The sequence below is a fragment of the Macaca fascicularis genome, chromosome 15, assembly GCF_037993035.2.
Source record: "Macaca fascicularis isolate 582-1 chromosome 15, T2T-MFA8v1.1".
In the NCBI taxonomy this organism is placed as follows: domain Eukaryota; kingdom Metazoa; phylum Chordata; class Mammalia; order Primates; family Cercopithecidae; genus Macaca; species Macaca fascicularis.
In genome coordinates this window covers 118,125,553-118,138,505 of record NC_088389.1, presented here as the reverse complement: position 1 = coordinate 118,138,505, position 12,953 = coordinate 118,125,553, and the positions used below count along the sequence as shown (strand labels likewise).

Below are 12,953 nucleotides of genomic sequence, written 5' to 3'. Positions count from 1 at the left end.
ATCCAGAGACTGTTACACTATAGTAAAGAGGTGATGAGGAACACGGCGCCTGAGTGCGTTTCACAGCAACTCTTAAGAGACAGGGTCCCATGATTGGCTTTTCTGACTCCTAGAATTTGCACCTTTTGATTCTCACCATGGACACAAGAGGTAAGCTATGGTCTTGTTTCCTCCCTCCTGAAGGGGAGACAGCCAGCTACGCAGTGGCCAGTTTCAGCCTGACCAGAGCTCCTGGTACAGAAGACCCCAAACTGCCCCCTGAAGAGTCCCCCAGGGCATTTCCCAAGATGGGGCAGTGAGTTGAGTGATCCTTAAGCTCTTGACCTTTGGGTTGCAATGATTCCTGACTGTGGTCCCAACATTTCAGAAGCCCGGGAATCCCACAATCATATGAACAGGTGCCTGTCCTAGGGCTTGCATAAAACAAAAGCACTGGCTGGGTATTGTGGCTCAGGCCTGTAATCCTATCACTTCAGCAGGCAGAGGTGGGAGGATGGCTTGAGGCCAGAAGTTTGAGACCAGCCTGGGCAACATAGTAAGATCATCTCTTAAAAAAAAAAAAAAAATTAGCCGGGCATGGTGGTGTGCACCTGTAGTCCTAGCTACTCAGGAGGTTGAGTCGGAAGGACTGCTGGAGCCCTGGACTTTGAAGCAACAGTGAGCTATGATCATGCCACTGCACCACAGCCTGGGTCACAGAAGCCAAGCCCTCTCTCTCTCCCCCTCTCAAAACAAGAAAAGCATTAAGACTTTCACAGTAACTCAAATGTGTTTCCCCAGTATCCTCCCTCACCTTTCTTCTACTAACAGAACCCTGGTCTTGGGGAGAACTGCTCCTCCCGCAACAGCTCATTGGGTGATAAGGCCAATCCTAATAACTCTGTCTTTTCCAAATTTGCACAGGGATAGGTATGTGACCCAAGCTAATCCAATCAGAGTCCCACTCTGGGATTTTACATATAGATGCTGCAAGAGACAAATCCCTTCTCTCTGGTTTTTAGCTATCTGCTGCTACAGGAAGCAGTCTTTTGAAGTAGGAGAGAGTGAGGCCAACACTCAGGAAGGAGCTGAGATAAGAAAAGGAGTTTCCACTCCTTAAGGTGACCACAATTTCCATTTCAGTCTCATCCTTTGTAGACACAGCTATGTCTAGTTTTAATTTTATTCATCAGAACTTCTTTTCTCGTTATAAACATTAATCATGTTTATCGTGGACAACTTGCTTGAAACAAAAATGAACTGAAAATGTAAGAAAGGCGTGAAGGTCTTTTTGCTGTAGGTTTTCTCTTCCTCCTGGTGTCATCCCCTTCATTTTTGTGTAGAAGTAGCAGAGCTTCCTCTGTTCCCCATTGCCAAAACGAACAGAGTCAATTTGGTTTTTTGGTTCACCCAAGAAAAATCTAAGGGGCCTGTTTTATTTACAATGGGAAGAAATGTGAAAATTATCTGGGCTCTTTTCACTTTCCCACACCATTCCTAATTTTAGTAATAATCAGCATCTAAAAAACCCTGAGAGTTTGGGTGTAATGATTTTGTAGGTTTTGGCCTGGGTTGTCCTGCTATGTGGGATGACAACAGTAAAAACACAACAAATAAAAAGAAATCCTTTTGAATTAAAGATCAACAAAACGAATGCAACGAGCAACAGTTTATTTATAAAAAAAGAAAAAACAAACAACTTTTTAACGACATTTTATAGATTAAGTAAAAATACCAGTATTAATATATATGTATATACATAGTGCATATATATATATACATATGATATAACATTAACATTACATGCTTCTCAGGACAGAAGAATTAGGACATGTTCCCTCATATCAATTTAAAACTCGATCACAATTTAAAATCATGGAAGAAAACTTGCTTCCTTTATTTTCTGCTTTTAGACTTCAAGTACAGGAAGTTATCAAACCAGGATCTAAATGTGGAAACCATCTGCTATGCACCAATTACAAGGGACTGCCACCCACAAATGATGAGTCAGGGGTCTTCTGAATTCTTACATAGGTCTCTGTAACCCTACAACCGTGTCAACCTTCTACCTGAGATGAGAGGGAATGAGGAAGCGTGACAGTTTGTAGGTTTCATGTGGACATTCACATTGACATTGGAACAAAAGCAAACTGAAAAATGTCTTCCGAGAGCAACAACACTGATCATGAAATCACCCTGGAGGAGGATTCCTTTCTCCCCTTTCCTTGCCAAACAAAACACAGAAACTGTCAGAAAACAAACACAAAACAAAACTCAGGGTGAAGCACCTCTGGCGATGATTAGCATACAGCAAGGGACAGAGAGGTAGCGTTTCCTTGGTGACAGCTCCTGGCTGACTCTGATGATTTCAAACACACCCTCTTCTGCAAAAGGCACTCACATATTGTCTGTTTGTAAGTCATACAGTGGGATTCCATACATGGGAGTTTCTCCTACAAATATAAAAGAGATAAGCTGAGGAAATGGTATAACAAAGAAAAGCGTATAAGAAATACACATTTGGGATAAATATGCACTTTTCTTTTTTAAAGGACAATCAATATAGTAGTTTAAAAAAAGTCACTGAAAAGTTAGGAATTCCAGCAAAATTATCAGTAAGAAGCAAGGTACTGGAGGATGAGAGATGGAGTCCGAAACACTGAGAGGAGGTACACTAGCTTTTTGAGTGGCCAAAGTAAAAGATTTGCTCTGCTCTGAAACTACAATGACCATCCACAGACAATGGAATGAGAGGGGGAGGGAGGTAGCGGCAGAGAAACAGGCTTTCTCTGGTCAAGCCGGAGGGAGGAGTGGCATCCCCCTGGCTATGGGCACAGGAAGAAACACCCTCAGCATCTCCAAAGGAAAGGATGGGCTACACCACCCCCTTGCTTCTGCAGTCCAAACAGACCCTGCCCAAGCCAGAGGCTGTCCTCACCGGGACACAACAGAGCTAATGGAATTGTAAGAGGTGCCGCTGTTGCAGCTCGAGGCATAGGCCTCCTGGCCATTGCCATCCAGGTTGATTTTGAACACAGAAGACGCCTTCAGCAAAAAGTCTGCAGCATCCCGGCGACCCAGCTCCCTCAGTTTGGACATGAGGGTGCCCACCGTGCTCTCAGGGTAGGAGGTCCACTCCCGCAGCAGGGCGTGGAGGGGGCTGGGGAGGAAATCCTTGGGCGCCCCGTTATTGGTGTTGTACTTTGCCACGAGGTCAGGGAGGCCCAAGTTCATGGCGAGAAGGCACCAGTCCTTCCCCAGGGGGTCAGGCGGGTCCAGCAGGCGACTCAGTTTCCTCCGAGTGAGGAGGTTCAGGTCTGACGCGTGGATGTCCATGCCAAGGCTGGCCTGCGAGTAGACATCGTGACACCCGAAGCACATGATGCTGCTGAAGCTTTCCTTGTATCCCCCCATGGTGTTGGTCAGTGAGGTTTCCTTCAGAGTCTGTGCCCGGAAGAAGTCCCGTGGCTGGTAGATCATGACAGGCTCGTGGTGCTCCCGCAGCTGCTGGGGGCTCAGGTAATGCTTCACAGTCAGGAGTCCCGGCAGCGTGGTGGCCATGACGTTCTCAATGGTGCTGCACACCGAGTCCAGCAGCAGGCAGCACTTGATCTTTTCTGTCTCCAGGCCGCGGACCTGGACCTCAATGCCCTGGCCGTGGTTGACCAGCAGCACCAGCAGCTCGGCCCCACGGTTAGCCAGCTTGCAGCCATTCACCCACAGGCGGATGTCCGCATCGCCCTCCGTGCTTTGCTGGTGGATCCACCGGCACAGGTTCACCTGGACCTTGTGAAAGATGCCACATGGGAAGGGGGTGAGGTGCTCCACTGGCACGATGCGCACGCCGCCATATACCATCACCTCGTCCTCCTCATCGGCCCAGGAGCGGTGCAGGCTGTCTGTCTTGATCAGGGCTGGGACGTCCACCATGGTCCCGCTGCTCAGGTCCCGGGCGCAGATGTCCATGGCATCGAGGATCTGCAGCAGCTCCTCCACGTCGCTGTCAGGCACCAGGCGCTGGATGTCCTCCACGGTGTAGCGGCCCCGGTAATGGTGCAGCGCCCGCGGGGTCTCCACGGACAGCAACTTCCCCAGGACGTTTGTGCAGAGCCAGCGGGGGTCCAGGAGCAGCACGTCCTGAACTGTTTCACTTTGCATGATGTTGATCTGCGGGGAGACAACAGAAAGTCACGCTTAGGGGCAGAGCCCTGGCCAGGTGCACCAGCCATGTAGAGCACAAAAGGGCCTGACCCCGGCAATAGAGGCTGAGCAGATGCTCTAAAGAGTGACCCGAGGCCACTCCACATGGATGCATCTCAAAAACCAAACACCGAGTGGAGAAAAGCAGCTTGAAAATGTCAGAATAGAGATTCTGAAAACAACTCCCCTGGAGTCTTCAAAAAGGCCAGTGAAATGAAAGAAAAAAAAAAAAAGCAGACAGCAACCAAATGCAATGAGTGATTTTAGACTGGATTCTGAATCCCAAAATAAGTACATAAATAAAAATACCTTTAAAAGAAATTATTGGGACCAGTGGCAAACCCTTGTATGAGGATGATATATATTCAATCATAGTACTATATTAATGTTGTGTTTCTGGAATCATCAATTATATTGGGTTGTGTGGGAAAATATCCTTCTCCTTAGGAGATATAGGCTAAATTATTTAGGGAAGAAATGTATCATGTCTGCAATATAAATAAGAAAATAAATAGAAAGGAAAGGAATCGAGCAAATGTAGCAAAATGTCACCAATTGATTGGCTTAAATGTAGTAGGCTGGGTACCGTAACTCATGCCTGTAATCACAGCACTTTGGGAGGCCGAGGCAGCTGGATCACTTGAGGTCAGGAGTTTGAGACCAGCCTGGCCAACATGGTAAAACCCCGTCTCTTCTAAAAATACAAAACTTATCTGGGCGTGGTGGCTCATATCCGTAATCACAGCTACTCGGGAGGCTGAGGCAGGAGAATCACTTGAACCCAGGAGACAGAGGCTGCAGTGAGCCGAGATTTTGCCACTGCACTCCAGCCTGGGCAACAGAGTGAGACTCTATCTCAAAAAAAAAAAAAAATTAATTAATTAAAAAATAAACAAATGTAACGTGCATGAGAGTTCATGGTACTATCCTTGCAACTTCTCCAAAGGCTTGAAAAGTTTCAAAAAAGAGAACATTGTATTATTATACCATTATGTGAATGTTTAACACACACATAGAGAAGGCCTGGAAGGATATGCTGCCATAGTTGGCCTCAGAGAAGGGGAGAGAGGAATGAGACCAGAGATGATGGCCCAAGGGGACTTCAGCTTTTGGGTTGTGTTTATTTCTTAAAAAAAAAAAAAAAGGAAAAAGAAGTGACAAAAACCAGAAGGAACTTTCCCTTTATGAACAGTTCTGCTTCCTCTCTTGGAGAGTGGCCGTCGCACGGGACTCCCTCACTTGGAGGCTCCGACTGCACCAGTGACCACACGGTACTTTCTTGCCCACAGTCTGGCTTCAGCCTGAAAGATGCCCCCTGTCTACAAGTCTATTCAGAATTGAACCTAGGTTGAAAATTCCTGGAGGGCAGAGTCAGTATCCATCTAGTTCCTGATACAGCATTGGCTGGAATACCATTTGCAGTTTGCTCCTAAACACTGCTCATCGCCTCAGGCTCAGGAAAGACAACCATGTCCCATAGAGGAGGAGAGCAGAGAGCCAAGACAGTCAGCTAAATGCAGTGTGGGACCCTGGCCCAGAAAACAGAGTCAGAAGGGCCACTGGGGAGTTCTGAAGATCTGCAGATTAGATATGGAAGGCAGGTCTGGGGGAGGCCCCGGGCCAATCAAAGTCAGGCCACACAATGTAGTTCCTGCTGCTTAGTGTCCCTCCTTCTTTACATCTTCATTTATTTACTCAAGTCTCAAGGGCAAGCAGGGATGTAATGACAAATAAAGGAGACTATATGCTATGATCTAGAAAGTTGCTGGTCTAGTACTAGAAAGCAAGGGACTCCTGGGCCAAAGGAGTTTAGTATTAGAGTTGACACATTTTTTTTATATCCAGCAGTATCTTTTCATCTAAGATGCGGTCCTTCACCTGTGTTCTTCCTTGGATTCAATCACTTTAAAGTATTCCTGGAGGTGTTGTTGGCAGATTCACTGGCTGTTTAGGAGTTTAAAGGCTGATGAAATTACTGCCAGGCGGCTCCAGTTTTCAAGGTCACTGGCTTGTGGATTCAGGTTTAGTTTCAAGAAAACATGACTCATACAAACTGGCTATAGGGCCAGACCTGGCACCTGAGACTGGGGAGGTAAGCACCTGGCTTTTAATAATCTCAGAGCTGCTTTTAGTTGCAATATTCAGAACTGTTCTTCTTGGCCCACACTAGTTCATGCAGGCTCCCGATTTCACATTGTGGAGAAACGTGAAGGCATTGCACCCTTTCTGGGGACAGGCACATGATGCCATTAGAACTGGGTTTCCAAACCACGCCCCGGTGCTGAATGTCACAGAACCAGAGCAAAGCCTCCCATTCTCAATCATTTCTGCAGGGCATTCATTGCCTGCTAGAGTTTTTTAATGTGCATCTCTAATTGTGATTACTCTGTGTATCTGTGCACTAGAGTTCTCTGTCTTTGTGGCTCCAGACATCATCTCCACAAGGATACCTTACTGCCTTCCTCAACTGTTTTTGCGCCCAGGAGATCTGTGTGGAGCTGGTAACTCCATGCTGATAGAAAGCAGCCATCCTGAAGGCTGCCAGGAGTAGCAGGTTAAGCTCCCAGTGCCCAGGGGGAGTGAAGAGAGACCCAGTCACCCAGGGCAGCGGGCACTGCACTCCCAAACGAACAGACTCTGGAAACAAAAGCAAAACACAAGACAAAATGACAGCTCCTAGGGTGAGCCGAGAACTGCAGTTCAGAGCATCATTTGAGGCTGTTTGTCACACGTCTGGAAATATTGTAGGTAGCTGGGCCATTTCCACACTGCTTCCCCAGGCTCACACCACCTCCAAGAGCTGGAATTTGGGGCAGGCTGAGTCCCTGGTACCTCTCATGGCCCCCTGCCTGGGCTCCCAGGGCCTCACCTCGCCTGTGCTGTGGAGCTGCTGAGCAATATGCCTGAGGTCCTCCTCGCTGGCCAGAGGGTTCAGCTGGTCCTGCACGTCGTACACAAACTGCTGCAGCGACATCAGCTGGTTGGGTCCATTAAGCTTCCTCCAGGAAGGCAGCGTGGAGATGATTTTCTCACACAGGTGAGTCATGGGAGGGCAGACCTAGAAGGGGCACGGCGGGACAGGTCAACTCACCTGCAGCTGTGGGTGCTCCGAGCAGAGCCACAGTGGAAAGGACGCCTTTCATTCAGGCGCCTTGCATATGATTTGATCTGATGAATGAGTAGGTTTGTTTTTGTTGTTGTTTATGTTTTTTTTTCTTTTTTTAGACTGGATCTCGCCATTGCCCAGGTTGGTCTCAAACCCTTGGGCTCAAGTCATCCTCTTGTCTCCGTCGCCTGAGTAGCTCTGACTACAGGTACACACCGCTGCGTCCAGCTAGTTAGTGCCTTTTGGGTTGAGTGCTGGGGCAGTTGTTTTTTAGACTCGCCTTGAAGCCTAATCTATTGCGCAAATATAAAGTTTTATAAAGGCTCTTTGGTTCATGTTAAATAGATTTTGAGTCTTCCAGGAATGTTTTGGAACTGTGGACTCAGTCACTCAATCAACTAATGTTCACCAACTCCTAATGTTTCACTCCCTCATTTCTTCCTCCCTCCCGCCTGTCTTCCCTTGCTCTCTCTCCCTCTTGTGACTGTTTCACTCAGGCAATGATCATTTTATGAACAGAGGAAAAGAGAATGAGTATCATCATCAATATTAGAGTGAGTGTTTACCAGTAAATTAGGCATTCATGGGGACTGTTGCTGAAACAGTGTTTCCAATTAGACCCATTCTTGGTATACAGGCTGAAGTGGATTTTTAACCTTTTAACTTGGCTAAGTAAATCAGCCTGTGTTACAGACTCATGCAATCCACATACCTCTGAATTAGAAACCACACAAGCCACAGGCTACACTGTGCCGTTAATTCCACACTCCCCTCTCAAATTCTTTCATGTCAGCTAAATTCCACTCTGCATTCAAAAACAAAATTCTCAGGGGTGAGTGCAGTTGACATGGTGGGCTCCACCTGCCTGAGCTCAGGAGTTTAGGGGTTGGGCGGGGGGATTGTCTGAGATGCAGCAGATCATGCCAGCGCCCAGCTCAAAAATCTCCAGGGATTCCCTCCTGCCTCAGGAATGCAGCCCCAATCCAGACCTGGTGGGGAAGCGCTGGGGCCTCACAGATCACTGTTAGTTCCCAGATCACCGCCCCGGTTTCTGTGACAGATTCCTCCCAGGCCTCACCAGACTACCCCCTATCTTCTGATGATGCCACAATGGGGATGCCCCAAAGAGGATATCTGGTGTGAAGGGCAGGGTTTACTGGAGGCAGGAAAGGGTTTCCCGAGAATTCTGCAAGCATGTCTGGAACGCGAATCTGGTGTGGAAAGCACAGCATTTTCCTATTAGCAAAGCAGTTAAAAAAAAAAAAAAAAAAAGAGAGAGAGAGATACACCCAGAGGCAGCTTTAAAGGTAAGAGAGAGAGACAGGCATCTGCCCACATTTGTCCTCAGGCCTGGGCAGCAGGAAGAGTCCAGAGTGAATGCCACCACTTCTCCACTGGGATGCCTGCCCCTTTCTTACCAATTCTGGAGAGCTTTTTGAGCATTATGATGTGACCCTTTATCTGTCCAATGCATTGAGAAGGCTTTTTCCAAGCCTATTTCACCTTTCAGCTTTGTTTACTTGTTTGCCAGAAAAAAATTTAAAAAATTTTTAGATTTTCAAATAGATGTATTTTCTTTTAAAATTTCTAGGGTTTTAGATCTTGGTTTAACAGGTTTCCTCAGTCCCTAGTTATTTTGAAAATACACTCTCCACAATTTCTATTCAAGATATTTATTGGTTTATGTTTTTACATTTAAAAGTTTTAATCCATTTATTTTTGGACTTTGTAGGGTGTAGGAATCCAACTTTATTTCCTTCCGGACAAATAGCCAGTTGTGCCAGGTTCATTTATTAAATAATCTTTACCCCATTAAATTCAAATAACATATTTATTTTCCATTACATTTCTAAAGATATTATGATTTACTTCTACACTCTCTAAGCTTTTCCTCCTATTTAGCTGTATTGATTATCAGGGGCTTTATAATATGTTCAATTAATTTTTCCATGGAAATTTTAAGATAAAAATCCCAATCCCCTCAACCCATTCAGATGCTAACTGAAATTGTATTACATTTATATAACTAGGGGAAAATAAAATATTCAGTCATATCTTACAACCCAAGAATGCAGTCTCATTCCCTTTGTTCATTTATTCTTTTCTGTCTTTCAAAAAAGTTTGTGACTGTTTTTCTACTTTTCTGAATTTTTAAAATATTCCACAATAAGTCACTTTTGAAATTTTTTTTTTTGTTTAATTGGCCAGACATGGTGGCTTACACCTAAGCCTAGGAGTTTGAGACCAGCCTGGGCAACACAGTGAGACCCTGTCTCTACCAAAAATCAAAAAAATTAGCCAGACGTGGTGGTGCGTGCCTATAGTCCTAGATACTTGGGAGGCTGAGGCAGGCTGATTGCTTGAGCCCTGGAGTTCAAGGCTACAGTGAGCTATGATCACACCACTGTACTCCAGCCTGGATGACAGTGTGAGATCCTGTCTCTGAAAAAATAAAATAAGTGTTTTTAAAGAAACCAATAAATTGGTAAGAATTTCATAAAATTGAAGTGGTCCACCTTTGCCCTTAATAACCTTTTATCTCCCATCGTCTCCTTGTTTCTCTAGTCTTCCTTTCTTTTCCCAGAGCACTAGAATGAAAACATGTCCAGGCAGACACCTCTTACTGGGTCCTACTATGAAACAGTTCCCTGAAACTGAAGGCAAACCAGGAAGTACAAAGGGGTCCAGGCCCTCTCTAGGGTGTACTTACCGAAACAATCTGGCTTCGTATTTCTTGCAGATGATTTCGAAGCACCTTCATGTCCTTTGACCCAGACGCCCCAGCATCCAGAACAAACAGCTTATTTGAAATGTGAAGATCATTTCCAAACCTAAGGGAAGAGCAGCAGCCTCCTCAGCAGTGACTCAATCTCCCCAGGCCTTTCTATGGAGGGGCCAGGCTCCTACTGGCTCAAGAGCCTGGTAGGAGGCAAGGAAAGTCCTGGTGTCCTTGCAAAGGCCCCTCCCCATCCCTGCTGTTGGTGGGCTCTGCCTCGTCACAGTGGGTGCAGAGACGTGGGGAAACTGGCATACACTCAGAGTCACAGGAGCGGGAACTTCAGGTTTGCACGAAGCAGCAGGAACACAGCATGGACAGATGTCAGCTTCTCCCGAGGCAGGAAAGGTGAGGCCTAATGCTCGCACCTTACAAGTGAGGACAAGAGATACTGTGGAAAGTGGAGGGACTAAGAATAGAGGTGTGAATGCAAAAGCTACAACACTGACCTAAAAATATTAATAGAAGCCCCATTTTTATATCTGACAACAGATATAGTGTCTCAAGACAATAGATAAGTGTCTCAAGTTGATAATGCAAGATCAGAGATACTAGTATATTATATAAAGCTGCAGGTTCAAACTTTTTCGATAGACTCTAAGTAAAAACATATTTTGCATCATAATCCTATACATACCCATACTCATCAGTGAAACAAACGTCTTACAAAATAATACTTGACTTGAAAAGTACTCTGATCTATCCTACCCTATCCTATCCTATCCTGTCCTGTCCTGTCCTGCCCTATCCTATCCTATCCCATTGCATTCATCCCATTTTAAAAAGAATTGGCCATGACTTCCTAAATGAATTTTAAGACTCACTAGTAGGTTGCAAGTTATATTGTAAGCTACACTGATGAGTGTTTCTGAACACTGAATACTGCGTACTGAAATCTAAAGAGCTAAAAGAAGTCACTTCCGGGCAGTGTTGCTGGGAGGTAGGAAGAAGGGGAAAGACGGCTGCCTTTCATCACGTGCTCTTCATCGGTATTTGATTTATTATGTGGATTCATTGTTTTAATAAACATGAAAAATAATGGTTGTGCATCCCTAATCCAGAAATCTGAAATGTTCCAAAATCCAAAAACTTTTTGGGCAAAGACAAGACATGCAAAAGAAATGGTCATTAGAGCATTTCAGATTTAGAATTTTTGAATTAGGATGTTCAACCACTATGTATACGTAAATATATTAAAATCCAAACAAATAGGAAATCAGAAACACTTCCAAAGCCAATCATTTCCAATAAGGGATACACAACCTGTACAAGAAAAGAGTCGACCAAGAAAGAACGACCTTTAAAACCTTTCTCTGGTTCATGAGGCTTCCTCTGTACTTTTCACACCTCTGCTTCAGTTCTCAGGGAGAGGAGGCTATCCATGAGCTGGAGACTAAATGGCTGCCCCTCACCTGTTCCTAATCTCTTTCAGCAACGATGTGTCTTTGTCATATCCAAACTCGCCTCCAGCTGGTCGAGGAACATTCATGATGTCAGCATGGGTGGCCACCAGGACAACTTGGAGTGGGTTCTTCAGCTTGCCACCGAAGGCTGGGGACAGAGAGGGAACTGCTTCAGGGCGTGGGTCCTCCTACCTGGCCGCCTCTCCTGCCCAGGTGAGGGGGGTGTGTTGGCCTCATGCCCAGGCCGACTCTCCAGGTACAAGGGCAACCTGCCACAGACATGAAGGCCCCATGCCCGCTGCGCACTGTGACCCTAGAAGGCCCCAGCCTGGCCAACGACAGGATGAGCCCATCTCCTAGGCCACAAGGAAGGTTGCTCAAAGTGGACCAGAATGACAAAGACAGTTTTTCAGTCTCCAAATAGCCCCTACTTACAAGGAGAGGGAAAATTTAACCTCTGACAAGGGGGATGCCATTTACAAGACCAAAGAGAGACCTCAGAGTGCAGCAACACCACAGAGACGGCTGAGAGATACAAACCTGCAAGTCACACAAACAGCCTCTCACTTAGGGGAGTGTTTAAAACAAATGAAAAAAAGGAGAAAGAAAGAGGCAAAACTGGCAGTACCCAGAGAGGCATTAAGCCCAATTCCTTGTCTTATTAAATGCTTTTCTGGAAAAAAAAATTGACTGCTGAGTGTGGCATTTCACCAGGGAAGGCTGCTTCTCTTGTGGGCAAAGACCAAAAGAAGTTTACTTCATGTTATCCTCTCCTCTGGGAATAAAGTTAACACATTTCGTCAACATGTTCCCTTTCTTCATTTCTCTCTTTTTTTTTTTTTTTGAGACAGGGTCTCACTGTGTCACCCAGTCTAAGTGCAGAGGCACGATCTCGGCTCACTGCAGCCTCAACCTCCCAGGTTCAAGCAATCCTCCTGCCTCAGTCCCCCAAGTAGCTGGGACTACAGGCACACGCCACCACACCTGGCTAAGTTTTTGTATGTTTTGTAGAGATGAGGTTTTGCCATGTTGGCCAGGCTGATCTTGAACTCCTGAGCTCAAGCCATCCACCCCCCTCGGCTTCCCATAGTGCTAGGATTACAGGCGTGAACCACTGCACCCGGCCTCTTTCTCCATTTCTTAGTGGAATTACAGGATGAAGAAGAGCTCATTCTGCAGACTAATTCTGTACCCTTTAGGTAAAGGTGCAGTAGCTATCCAAGCAGGAATTCCATTTTGCACCCAACATACAATGGCCGTGGCTCTCAAGTGTAGAAAGAAAGTGAGAAATGCCTTTCAAAGGATTGTTCAGAAATTGGCCTTTGAGGCGGGAATATGCAATTGTGAAATGAAAACTCCCTGCACAACACCACGAACACCAGAGCCCCAGGAATCTTCTCAGAGTGGACGTCTCCTAGCAGCAAGGAGAAAGGAAGGTGGCTCAGCTGTTAGCCGCAAACAGTGGGATCTGCTCATGGCCTGGTGCAAG

General features: G+C 45.9%; 1 protein-coding gene across 7 annotated transcripts in view; it reads right to left on the bottom strand.

Moving 5' to 3' along the window:
* Nucleotides 1–1,633: 1,633 nt before the first annotated feature.
* Nucleotides 1,634–12,953, bottom strand: part of DAPK1 (death associated protein kinase 1) — a 210,960-nt gene continuing 199,640 nt past the window's right edge. For 4 of the 7 annotated variants that reach the window (XM_074017761.1, XM_074017760.1, XM_065530771.2 and 1 more), the window contains 5 exons: nucleotides 11,474–11,612; nucleotides 9,996–10,116; nucleotides 7,049–7,237; nucleotides 2,918–4,146; nucleotides 1,634–2,432 (listed from right to left, as the gene is read on the bottom strand). In XM_074017761.1, the coding sequence (XP_073873862.1) occupies nucleotides 2,399–2,432; nucleotides 2,918–4,146; nucleotides 7,049–7,237; nucleotides 9,996–10,116; nucleotides 11,474–11,612 (1,712 nt within the window). In that variant the 3' untranslated portion in view covers nucleotides 1,634–2,398. Of the gene's footprint in view, nucleotides 2,433–2,917; nucleotides 4,147–7,048; nucleotides 7,238–9,995; nucleotides 10,117–10,295; nucleotides 10,430–11,473; nucleotides 11,613–12,953 lie in introns of those variants that run through there. The other 3 variants (XM_074017763.1, XM_074017762.1, XM_065530772.2) reach the window with 2 other exon arrangements.